This window comes from Papaver somniferum, chromosome 9 (genome assembly GCF_003573695.1).
Source record: "Papaver somniferum cultivar HN1 chromosome 9, ASM357369v1, whole genome shotgun sequence".
Lineage (NCBI taxonomy): Eukaryota > Viridiplantae > Streptophyta > Magnoliopsida > Ranunculales > Papaveraceae > Papaver > Papaver somniferum.
This window is the reverse complement of record NC_039366.1, coordinates 94,194,469-94,207,235: the sequence shown is the minus strand read 5'-3', so window position 1 is coordinate 94,207,235 and position 12,767 is coordinate 94,194,469. Positions and strand designations below refer to the sequence as shown.

At 34.9% G+C, this 12,767-nt stretch overlaps 1 protein-coding gene across 2 annotated transcripts; it reads right to left on the bottom strand.

Moving 5' to 3' along the window:
* Nucleotides 1-3,585: 3,585 nt before the first annotated feature.
* On the bottom strand, nt 3,586-12,172 carry LOC113307752 (importin-5-like). Of its 2 annotated transcripts, none has more exons than XM_026556202.1 (20): nt 10,820-12,172; nt 10,313-10,516; nt 9,957-10,061; nt 9,804-9,869; nt 9,555-9,719; nt 8,839-8,913; nt 8,581-8,735; nt 7,880-8,015; nt 7,728-7,797; nt 7,455-7,582; nt 7,272-7,328; nt 6,215-6,400; nt 6,034-6,126; nt 5,768-5,853; nt 5,621-5,687; nt 5,465-5,552; nt 5,243-5,379; nt 4,620-4,711; nt 4,413-4,479; nt 3,586-4,244 (listed from the first exon to the last, which is right to left on the bottom strand). In XM_026556202.1, the coding sequence occupies exons 1-20, from the start codon at nt 12,050-12,052 to the stop codon at nt 4,080-4,082; spliced, it is 3,375 nt and encodes a 1,124-aa protein (XP_026411987.1). In that variant the 5' UTR covers nt 12,053-12,172; the 3' UTR covers nt 3,586-4,079. The 2 variants fall into 2 exon arrangements, with proteins under 2 accessions (XP_026411987.1, XP_026411988.1); XM_026556203.1 differs by having other exon boundaries at nt 5,465-5,531; nt 10,820-12,052.
* Between the last annotated feature and the right edge of the window lie 595 nt (nt 12,173-12,767).

The following is a 12,767-nucleotide window of genomic DNA, read 5'->3' as shown; positions in this document are numbered from 1 at the left end:
GATGGTCGGATTTTTTTTACTAGACTATCGGGTGTCTTTTTGGGACTGTGGGATATCTTTGAATGTTGCGGCTGCTTCTGCTTAAATATCTTCTTATTCCTGTTCAGCTTAGGTTTTCTTTTATTCCTCACTTGGCTTTGGTTTCGTACTTTTCTCCCTTCGATTTCAATAGAGACGTTTGAAGTTCCAGCTCTCAACAAAACTTCATATGGAACCTCCAATTTCATCGACCCAACCATAACTTTCGATCTTAGATTGAAGAACGAAAATCTAAACGAGGGTGTTTTTTATGATGCCGTTAACGTTACTCTTTATTATTACCATGCTAATATCTCAACTTATTCACCAATTGGAAACATTTCATTACCTGGGTTTCATCAAGGGCATTACAGGAAAGCCCATCATGTTGTGTCAATCTCAAGTTATGGGGTTCCATGGGACATTGCTAGATTTGAGGTTTTAAATGGGAGTACAACCACGTTTCGAGTTTACGTGGATACGAGAATCAGGTTTAAGTATATGTTATTTTTTCTGTGGTCGGTAAATGGTAAGCATTATAGAATCGGAGCAGGAGACAATATACTAGTAAATGATCAGGGTATTAAGTCTGTGAAGAGGGGTTTGAAGCTACTTGCCGATTGAAATGGAGCAAGCTGTATGAATCTTGTTCCATCTGTGTTCATTTTGCTTTTGTCTGTGAGATTTTTATTATGCATGGGTTTGTTCGCAAGTGATTTGTAAATAACAAGGTATGTAAATAACCTGATTTATACAATAAAACAATTTCGCTGGGCCGCCCTTTTTCTTTAGCTTCTTGCGCCACCACGTTTTTCGGCTTAGCTGATTCCATTCAATGGCCATTCAATGAGCACTTCCTTTTGATTAATTTGACATTCTCAAAGTGGAGAATGTAAGAGTAGAAAACACTCACGCTCAGCAATTCAAGCCTTAACATCTCGTTGCATGGAAATCTGCATCCCCTCCGGCACGCCTGCCTGATTGAGAATTTCACAGTCGCCGCTATGCCTAGAAACATGATCAGCCCGCCATACCTATTCTCGACCTGGCCTAGAGTAACTCTTAAATGGAATTTGAAAAAAACTCGAGCTAGGCCTAGAGCGACTCTTAAAGGAAATTTGGAAAGAAAAAAAAACGCCCCGAAGCTCTTTACTCGTATATTAAGCCAGGCTTACGGCCTCAATGATCAACTTCACCACCGGTGATAAAGCCTCAATGATCAACTTCACCACCGGTGATAAAGGTAATGATGGAATTATTTCACAAAATGTATCAATAGATCTCATGTTTTTCAAATCAGTGGTTTAAATTTCACGGCGTATACCAATAAATAAGAGATATGACACCTCCCTGGGTGCGTTTGGCACGGAGGTGGTTGAGGGTGGAGTTCAGTCAACAGGAGGAGTCAAGGATGGAGTTGAATTCCAAGGGTGTTTGGCATAGGTGGAATTGGAACTCCAGGGAGTTGAAACTACTTCATTCAGTGGAAAATCAAATGACACCTTTCCCATGAAATTTGGAACTCCATCCTTCCAACTTCTCCTGTTGACCATTTTGACATTTTACTTTCTTTTTCTCTTTAAACAATAATTAATTTCTTATATTTATAAATTTACTATGATAATTAAAATATAATTATATTTTATTTTAAAATTTTATAATATTTTTCAATTAAGAATATTTAATACTTTAATAATATTTTGTTTTTTTCAGCATATTAAAAAATGGAAAAAAAATATTTTCTTATTATTTTAATACATTACTAATGTTGATAAATTATTAAATTTAGAATTTAAAATAATAATTTTATTTAAATTACCAAAACTGACTATTATTTAATATTATATTTATTTAAACTAATAACTTAAATAAATTTTCAATTACATATAAAATTATTTATTAAAATTATATTTACGTAAATAATTAATTATTATTGTTGACAAATTATTTTTTCATTAAAAAATAGTAGTTTTATTTGAACAATGTCAAGACTGACTATTATTAATATTATATTTACTTAAAATAATAATTTAATATCATTTCAAAACTTACATTTATATTATAATAAAATAATCATTAATATTATCATATATTAATATTTTTATTTAATATTTTAATATATTAAAAAACGGACTATTATTTAATATTATATTTATTTGAATTAATAACTTAAATAAACTTTCAATTAAATATAAAATTATTTACTAAAATTATATTTACGTAAATAATTAATTATTATTGTTGATAAATTATTTTTTTCATAAAAAAATAGTAATTTTATTTAAACAATGTCAAAACTGACTATTATTAATATTATTTACTTAAAATAATAATTTAATTAACTTTTTCACTTCAAAAATCACATTTATATTATACTCCCTCCGTTCCATTTTACTTGATGTTTTAGGGTTTTTTTTATGTTCCAAAATAGATGATAGTGTTAGTATTTTCTCATATTCTCACTGATTTGCCCTTGCTCTGGAATCATACAGTATCATTAATTTTTATTGTAATCAAAACTCTAATTTTAAATCTACTCTAGTTTGGTAGTATATCCCAAATAAATTACTAGGGAATTGATAACTTTCTATAAAATCTAGAAACTAAAAAAGTCATTTAAAATTTTAAGAAGAATTAATATGGGTAGAATTAGAAGATTTTATTCTCTATGGTTCTTAATCTCCGTGAAAAACTCTACAACGTCAAGTAAATCGGAAAGGAAGGAGTAACAAAAATATTATATTATATTATTAATCTTATTTTTAAAATAAATTATATAATATTTAATTAATTAATATTAAATAATTACATTAATATTATCATATATTAATATTTTTAACTAATCTTTTAATATATATTTATTGTATTATATTAATATGCTAATATATTTAGTTAATATTATATTATATTTATGTCATATTTAATTAATATTATATTTATCTCTAATTGTAATTTTTCCTAATTATAGGAATTAATTTTTTTAAAATCATTCTGAAAAAAAAATGTTATATTTTTTTAATTACTAATATCATATTTATTAATTTACTAGTTTTTTATCTAGTTATTTATGAAAATATACATTATTAATGATAATTAAATTAAAAGTTAGTAAATATAATTAAATATAATCTTTTGAAGAAATTCAGTGATTCAGGAATAAATATACCAGCAAATAATATATTATAAATAAATATTTTGAAAAAATAAACATTTGAAAAAGGTGATTGGCTAATTACCAAATTCAATTTCCAGGTAGTTTGAATTCTAAATAGTTGAAACTCCCTAGAATTCAAACTACTTCCATGCCAAACGCAGCCTTAAGAGAGATGAAGCCACTGCCACCTATTTAACCCTGGGGAAAGACAATATGAGAAAGATCTAGAATACATATAGTGAGACCACTCAACAGTGCAATGAAATCTTATCGTCCAAAGCAGTCTCCAGTTCAACCCTCACCCACTCCATGGAAGGGTCTTAAATTATCTATTAGATCCAGAGCACTTCGTACTACCGAAAAAAAGAAAAGGTGCAGAGCAAAGGAAAAAACAAAAAAAACAAAACTACAGATGACACAAAAGAAATTTGGACTATCAGAATATTTGTAATACCAAATACTATACTGTTCTCACTTCTCACAGTTTATTAAATTCAAATGAGGAAAACAAACACCAAAACTGCTGCAATAATTGCCTCAACAAAATTTATCAACCCCTAAAAACAAATATAAACCTCCAACAACCTGAACTCCTTTCTTCTTTCATTTTATGATTACTCTGTTTACTATATTCTTTATTATTCTATCTTTTTCTGGTTGTCCTTTCACTCTTCTCTCAGGCACATAATCACACCAAAATCCCAATACCGCTCAAATATACACAATTACACAACAATAACCTTTCAACCGCTAAAACTCATGAACCTCAACCAAATACCATTGCATTAGCCACAAAATATGGGAAATGCATTATTCAAAAAGAATGGGTGATAAATAGGGAACTCCCATTAATAAGCAAACAACAGACCAGAATCAACAGCTCTCGGCAACCAATGCCAGCAAGAAACTAAGGTGACATTATTGATTGCAAAGCAAGCTGTTGCTGAGGCTGCAAGGAGGACCAGGTTTGTGCCAGAAGGGCAGGTGGTAATGTCTGCTGAAGTTGCCTTAACAGATTAATCATCCGGCTGGAAGTTTGATCTGTCGCCAAATCCTTACCAGCACATAAAACCTGCAAGGATTCCAAAAAAAAAAGTGTATGATGGCAGAGAAATTTGCACATGAAACCAGCCTAAGAACTGACGAAGGAGATAGTTACCAACTATGATTACAGTGTCGCCCATGAGCAAGTTAAGGCAAGCAAAAAGGTAACGATGAAACCCACACAAAAAATATATACCTCGGCAAAGACAGCAACAATTTTAGGAAGATATTGATTATTCTGGCCTAGAAGCTCACCATCTGACCTGTAAATAAATGAAAATGTGGAAGATGAATCAACTGTAAGGGAAAGTAGAACAAAAGGCACCACGATCAATAAGTGCTTAAGTTAAATCCAGAAAACTCATAAATTACACGTTACAAATTTAAAAGACCAAGTCCTCACCCCTCAACCATCGAACAAAGCTGATCATGTACAAGTTTGGCCTCAATTAGATCACCTTTGATGGGTAAGCAACTTAACCAAGCAGGAACTACCTGCAAAACAATGCACCAAGACTTCAGTCAATGGGAGGAAGAGAACAGGTATCACCAAGGTTGTCTACTGCGAAAAGCTTAAACAAACGTGACATTAGTGTATAAGATACTATGGGAGACATGGTAATAAGAGAAGAGCTCTTTATCAATTATCGAGAGTTATTGTTCAATTCTGAAGTCATCTGTCCATTACCTAAACACGGATCAAAGGAGCTGAGATTTTTTATCACGTCAATATCTTAACACCAGTAACAGTTTCGATCAATATTGACAAAAAACATGAAAACATAATTACAAATATTTGAAGGACTAATCAATTTTAGGATTTTGTGGTTAGTAAAGCATACAAAACCAACAAAACAAGAGCAAGATAACAAATACACGTAGACAGATAAGTCATATAAGTACGATTAGAAACATGCCCCCACCAATAGAGAAATGATAATTAAAAAATACATAATAATTTAGAGTGGAGAACAAAAGAAGACCGGGTTGCATACGAATTCAAAGAATTGCGCAATACAATAGTACCTGTGCTGCATCAATACTATCACGATGGTACCGGCATATTTTCCCGAGAGCTGAAACAGCATTGTCATACGCCATTACATTCTCCGAAGATAGTGCATTAGGATGCCTTATTACAACATTTAGCCTGGAAAGGGCCTCTGGAAAGACAGTACAAATCAGTATACATACAGAGAAACCACATATTATAGCTTTCGAATTTATAAGTGTGAAGGAGAAAACTACCTCCCACTAGAGGCTTAAACCCAGATCCACCAAACTCTGCACAAACTCCAACTCCATAAACAGCAGCCTGAATAAAATTTCCTATTAACTGGGAACCACGAGAGAATTAAGAAGCGAACAACCAAAACTGTATCTAGTAAGTAGTAACAAACAAACCTGACGAACATCTGAATCTTCATCGTTGCAAGCTTCCAATAGGAAAGGAAGATAAGTATCATAATATCTGTTTCAAGGAAGTGTAGTATAAATAAAATGAAAGAAAATGTAATCTCCACGTCAAAATAAAAATAAGGGAATGCATACTTGAGAGCTGCTTCTCGGCATTGTTCAGCTACATCATCAAAAATGCAAATAGCTATCCTTCTCTCATCAGGTGTTTTATCCTTGCCCTGTATATCAGAAGGATAAGAAGAAGAAAAAAATATATATATAAAATGATTTGCCCTCAGATAGGTTGAAGTAAAATTTGACCAGACATCAACCTGGTCAAAATCTGACTGATTCTATGTTTGAAATAATACAGAGAATACGATACCGATATGATTGAGGTCTTTTAATAAATAACCTACCAACATAGCTATTACGTATGAGGAAAGCTCGTCAAAGAACGGCAAGAAAGAGGCCTTGAATGTTTTAATCAAAGCGCCCAGCAAATTACCAACCTGGAAAAAAGACATAACAGTGTAAGATAAGAAGCAGGCACCAGACCTATTCAAGCTAGTTACTATAACAGGAGTCTGAAATACAAACTTGATCAAACACTTCTTCTTCTTGCTCGTTTTCTTCTTTGAGCAACTCCCCTTCCTCAGCATCAAAATCCTCTGCCTTTGACCTCTCTGCCAAGTCTCGTTTTCTAGTTGAGCTAGCAGTGATCACTTCCTTTGTCACATCCACCACAGTTCTAACTTGGCTCTGATCAAGAAGCGGACCCGAAATCTGAAATTTGGTTGGAAAAGATCATGAGAATAAGCCAGAAAGACACAATGAAATAATCAATATTTGTCAGTAAAGATATACAATGAAAAAGAAGAGTTTATAATGCCAATACAAGTAGGTAGTAAGATAATTGTGTTTGATATAAATAACCATGATACAATGAAAAAAAAGAGTTTATAATGCCAATACAAGTAGGTCACTAGTGTGATAATTGTGTTTAATAACCATAATTCATGACAACTTGATACCCATAGAAGAAAACAAACAGCATCAAATAACTATAGATAAATAATCAATCAACACTGACCAAATGCAGCAAGACACTAGAATCTTGCAGACCTTCGAGATAAGACACCAAAACAGATCAGTTATTCATGCTTTCTGAACAAAGGTGTGGGGAGACGATTAAAGGTGTGGGATATGGTGTCAATCTCAATACGACGAAAGATGTGGAGAGCAAATAGACCAAGTATCCAATGATAAGGAAAAAGATAAGAATGATTTGATTGCTGATACAATTCCCTTTTGTACTGAAGGGGGATGGAGATAGTATATTTCACGGTCTGTCATTTAATGGTGTTGTTCGTAGCTGGGAAGCCATGGGTACGTACATAGTAAGGTGTTGTTCTATTTAGGGTTTTTTGTACAGCTACCATTTGATTTTATACAATTTTCCTATAAAAAAACGAACAGGTTGATGTGTTTCTGGGTAACTTTAATCGCTTATACACGCGATAGACGGATATGCACAAGGGTTGTAGTGAACAACAGCATGTAAGTAAATACATAAAGCACGAGTATCAATCCCATTTGCATGCCATATATTTGGGTTTCAATGTGAAGAAAATAAACCTCAACTGTAATGACATACCTGCACGCATTCACTCAACGCGTCCAACATACATGCACAGATATCTGTCTCCGGCTCCTGCAAAACCAAAGCAAGTTACATAAACTTGAATAACCCTACATGAACAGATAAAATCTGGAGAAGAAGGGAAGGACTGAGTAAAAGGGACAAGCAATATATTCAAAAACAGAGCGCTAGGATGACCTTGTGTAGAGCTTCCACCAAAGCTGGTACAATATAGTCACACAACTGCTTAACATAGGTTTCATTACGACCTTGCGCTTGCCCCTTCTCTACAGCTGATTTAGCAGAACGTAGTAGCTCCGGCATAGCTACAAGAATAGAGTACATATGCTCAGATTAAGAAGATTTGTAATACTTCCAACACAAATAAAAAAATTAGATGGCTCAAACACTAGGAAAAGTATCCATAAATGAATGAAGGACAATAAGAAAGACAAGCAAGTAAAGTAATACCTGAAACAGCTGCCCTCCTAACTTCTTCATGGAAATAGAACTTCAGAAGTGGAACTAAAATAGGAGCCACCTGCAATTTTCATGAACCGTAACTGATTAGGTCGCTTTGGTTACAAATCTTGATAAGTGAAAATTTGTAAATGGAGACCAACCTGATCAATCCATGGATAGAAACCCTCTTTCAATTCATCCACATAGCAGCATAACATGTTGCATGCAGTAGCTTTCTCCTCCAAGACACTTGTCTTGATTCCGATTCTTTTATCACCAAGAGTAATTGTTTCGATACTGCAGCAGAAATGCATCCCTTATATATATGGTGTACAAGGCCAAACTAGTAAGCAAAAAAAGCTGTTTCTGGAGAAGCTTGCCAGAATCACTCATTTTCCTCACTCACAGCCGAAAAAATACACTTGAATTGAGCAAGGAAGTTATGCTGACAACATGTATGCTCGTCATTGATAGTCAGGACCGATCAAGCCAAAACATTACCAAGTTTGTATTACTTAACTTAAATGTGTAACACCCAGGAAGAATAAATCCTTTGAATGTAACACCCAGGACGAATTAATCCTTTAAGCCCATATTAGATGAACAAAAAATATACTGCTCTTTTCCAATTTTGTTAACGACAATCAGACAAAGTATTATTGGCCAATCCAAAGAACAAAGAAATCCAGACCTCTTCATAATCTATATATATATATATATATATATAACTTTAGGGGTAACTTAATAAGTGGTACGAAAGTGCAGGGCCAGAATATCCACTACTTACAAGTGATTTTTTTTTAAAAAAGGGGAGCAAAAAGGCTGTTGTAATATAAAGAACTGCCAATGGCTAAAAGCAAACCTGTCATCATCTGATTGATCTATATCATCATCTGAGTCTGCAGAAGTAATGGTTAAATCAGGCTTAAGCTGAGCGGACTGAAGTAACGGGGGCATAACAACACTCATGTACGGGAGGAAATCCTGTCCAAGGCACTTGCAGAGCCTTGCCCATGCCTGCAGCAAACACAAGGAGTTCAATTTCCAAATCTATTAAAAATTTAAAAATAGTGTACAAGGTCCCCACCTTATTTAAACAACAGAGACATCAAGATCATACCTGTAGCATGTAACTTGTTGTGGGATCATCTGTATCCAATTGTGATCCTTGCAACGTCATAAGAACTTCCATCACCTTTTGTTAGATTAAAACAAAGATCAGATTCATTACAAAAACAATAAATCAGATAATGGCAGTACACAAATTTCGCCCACTACAATCAGGTAAATAACTACAAATTTACTTTCTCTTCCACTCAATAATAATAAAGTGAACCACATTCTGTTTAGAGAACAAAAGGAAGATGATAATGTTGATGTTATTTTTAGTTTATTATTATGGAATCTGGTAGATGTCATAAAGATTGGGTATTAAGTAGACTTGGCTGGGTATAGAAAACAAAATCCGAGATAAGGAATGGGGTTTTACATAGTGAGTTGGTATAGGACAGGGTTAAGACTTAAGAGTTTCAAATTATCCCTATTTGACCTAAAGAAAATAAAGCCATAAATGTCAGTTGACTTAGCAATGACGCACACCAAAGGAGAAGTACATAATGATGGCAATGTCTGAATGACATCCCCACAGATACGCAGTGCCACTGAGCTAACTCGAAGCATGAAAACTGGATCTTAAGGTTTCAACTTTAAAGTTGAAGAACACCTCAAATTATCATGTATATAACACAAGACATGAAAGGACTTGAAGAAAGAACAACACTTGGACAAGAAGTAGTAGACCTACTCGTATATTATTTACAAAAAACTTGGATGTACCTGCTTAGCATCATCTCTGAACTTCTCCTTGCCAACAGCCATACCAACCAAACTAATGCATTCCATTGATTTGGCACGAAGCATGCGGTTAGACTTGTCAGTCGCATTCAGCAAGATAGCTTTGAGGTAAGGCATAACAACATCATAATACTTCTGGAAGTGCTCCTACAAGATGCACAAGCATATGTTTAAAATAAACGTCACAGAAAAACATAAGGTACACAGAGGAGAAAGATTCCACGATGTAACCTGTGACGAATCAGCTACTGATGCTAGAGCTGTCAAAGCTCCCTCTTGAACCATTTGTTTTCCACCCTAGATTATACACACAGACAAATTTATTGCTCAGCCTCATCTTCTTTGAGGGGTGGGAGTAGAGTGAGAAGTTAAATTCAAGAATACCTGTAAGAGGACTAGCAATTTGCTTACTATCCCATCTAAATAAGGTGTTAAGATCTCTGAGGTGCAATTTTCGCTGAAATTGAGGACTGCCGAAGCAGCATGGGCCTGTAGCAATATAGAACGTCAGAAGAAAAATAAATACAAGAAGGGATAATGCTTCTTATATACCACGAAATAACAAGTACTTTCAGGGAATAGAATATTGCTAATACTTCAAGTTGGTACAGAACAGACTGAGCAAAAGTAACCTATTGATAAGGTACAGGTACGCTAAGCAGCAACTTAAAATGACTAACAGAAATCTAATAGATAATATCACTCTGAAAAGAAATTAAAGCAGTTGAACGGCCACTAACTTGTACTCGAGGACTCTGAAAATCATCCATAGCTGATGCAAGAGCTGGTAGCACCCTTTGATGGTACTGTACTTGTAAATCAGGACCCAAATCTGTAGACAATTGGCCGATCGCGTTGATGGCTGCCCATCTAACACGAGGATGGGGATCTTGAAATGAGTTCAGTATCATGTTCACCACTTGCTCCAGAGTTTTAATCATTACCTAAACCATAGTAAGTCAGAGGAATTACAAAGACATGAAACAGTGGAACTTAGAGAAACAAAAAACATTAGACTTCAGCACTACAAACAAATGCAGAGACTTAGCAAAGAGCACTACATCAAAGAAACAACATTAGACTTCAGCACTAAACTATGTTTATTGACCAATCGCAAGAACAATAAAGTAGCCTAACCTTTCAAAAGGGATTAAAACACAGACATCAAGGCCAACTAATAAAATCAACAATCTGGGTAAACACAAACATTTAAAAAAAATGAAATAAAGAAAACGGGGTTTTAATACCTTTGAGCAACCTTCAGCTATTTGAGCAAGAGCGATAAGGGCTGCATGGTGTTTTTGCCACTCTGGTGCAGCTAAAAATACTGGCAAAAGCTCGGAAGCAACAGGAACAATTGTATTCCCTCCCAACGCCATCGAAAGTCGATCTAGACACTCCTGTGCAACGCCATAATTACTAGTCTCTCCAGCATCCTCGTCATCTTCATTATCAGCATTATACCACAGAGGATCGTCCTCGATATCCAGCAACAAATTCATTAAAATGGCAAACAATCTACTAATAAATTGTGGCAATTTCCTCATCATCCCTGGAGCCCTTTCCCTTGCTTCAGCAAGAGTAACAACGAACTCAATTGCAAGGTGTCTAGTGCCTTCCTCCAGCGATTCTGCCTCAGCAATCTGCAACATAGATCCCACAACATCCACTAATTGCCGCCTTAGGAACTTTGGCTCTGTTCCAGCCAACTCAATTAACAACTCAAGCGCCTCTTGAGCAGTTGCCTCTTGACCAGAATTCAACGCCTCGGTCAACGTCTTCATCATCACTGGCAAAAGATCTTGAAACTTATCCCTATCAGCCAGACTAGTCAGACACTGAACAAAATTAATTGAAGCTCCAAGAGCAGCGATTCGAACATCAGGATTTGAGGAAGAAGCCAAACACTGTAAGAAGACACTATGAAGAGTATCGATATGAGGAATTAGGGTTTCCCCGATGTACTGTGACAATTGAGCAAACATCAATAGAGAAGATTCTTGAAGATGTGGAGTATTAGAAGTAACACACTGAAACATAAAAGGGAGAAGCTCAGGCCATTTATTTTCAGGCAAAATACCAGCAGCAAGTTCAGAAACTGTATCACATAACTTCTTTGAGATTTGTTTTGCTTCTTCCATTTGAACACAGATTAGAAGTTGAGATTTAATGGCTGATTGTGTTGATTGTGATAGACGTGGCCATAAGTAAGAATCATCACGAGTAAGCTGTTTACGAAGAAGAATTGCAGACATACCTCGGATTTCAACATGAGAAGAATTTTGAAGAACATGAGCAAGTTTAAGTGAAAAGGCATCAGGATGATTTTGTTTACAGAGATTGAATAGAGTTTCAGCTTGTGACCTTTGTTCATTTCCTGCTGCCATGAGATGCGAAACTAGGGTTTCAAAGTGAGTTGAATCTGGACCTAAAATTGCAGCAATCTGTTGCTGATGAATCAATGAATTATAGGAATCCATTTTCTGAATATGAATTAGGGTTTGATTTCAAGGAAGAAATATGATTTTATTGGAGGAGGCGCTGTTTTTTCTCTATCTCTCTCTTTCTCTCACTCACACCCACTCTATTGTTGTAAGAGAGAGACTACAAGGGTTTAAGAAATTATTATAGACAAGGTTTTAGCGTGGATTTATTAATCCTGGTGGCTGGTGACTATGATTCACTACATCTGTATTATATGATACAAATCCCTACATGTACAAGTGGCATCAGCACATGTATCTGATCAGTTTTTAGTACTATGATCTTGACACGTGTGAGTTATATATTGGTACTGGCTTTGCGGAAAAGCATAGGATCAAGTGGTGTTTATGATTTTTACAATTTTGGAGGGAAAGATAAAATGAGAATATCCCCGAGTGTGAGCTGGACTGAGGGTGTAAATGTGAGATCACGTGAAAATTGATTTAGTGCACGTGACATTGATTATACTATCACCAATTATAAGACAGTGAATATGATTAGATTTGGCAGGTTAAACAGCCAATTAATGAAAAACATGACCGTAAAACTTGACACATTTGCACGGGATAACACAGGATCTTACCTCATAATTGTCCTAAATATATATTGCCATTAGTTATTACTAACTTAGAAGGTTGAAGGGAACTGCCCACAGGTCCCGACATGAAGGACCAGATAAAAGTTCTTCATTATGCTTTGGGAGCTTTTGCA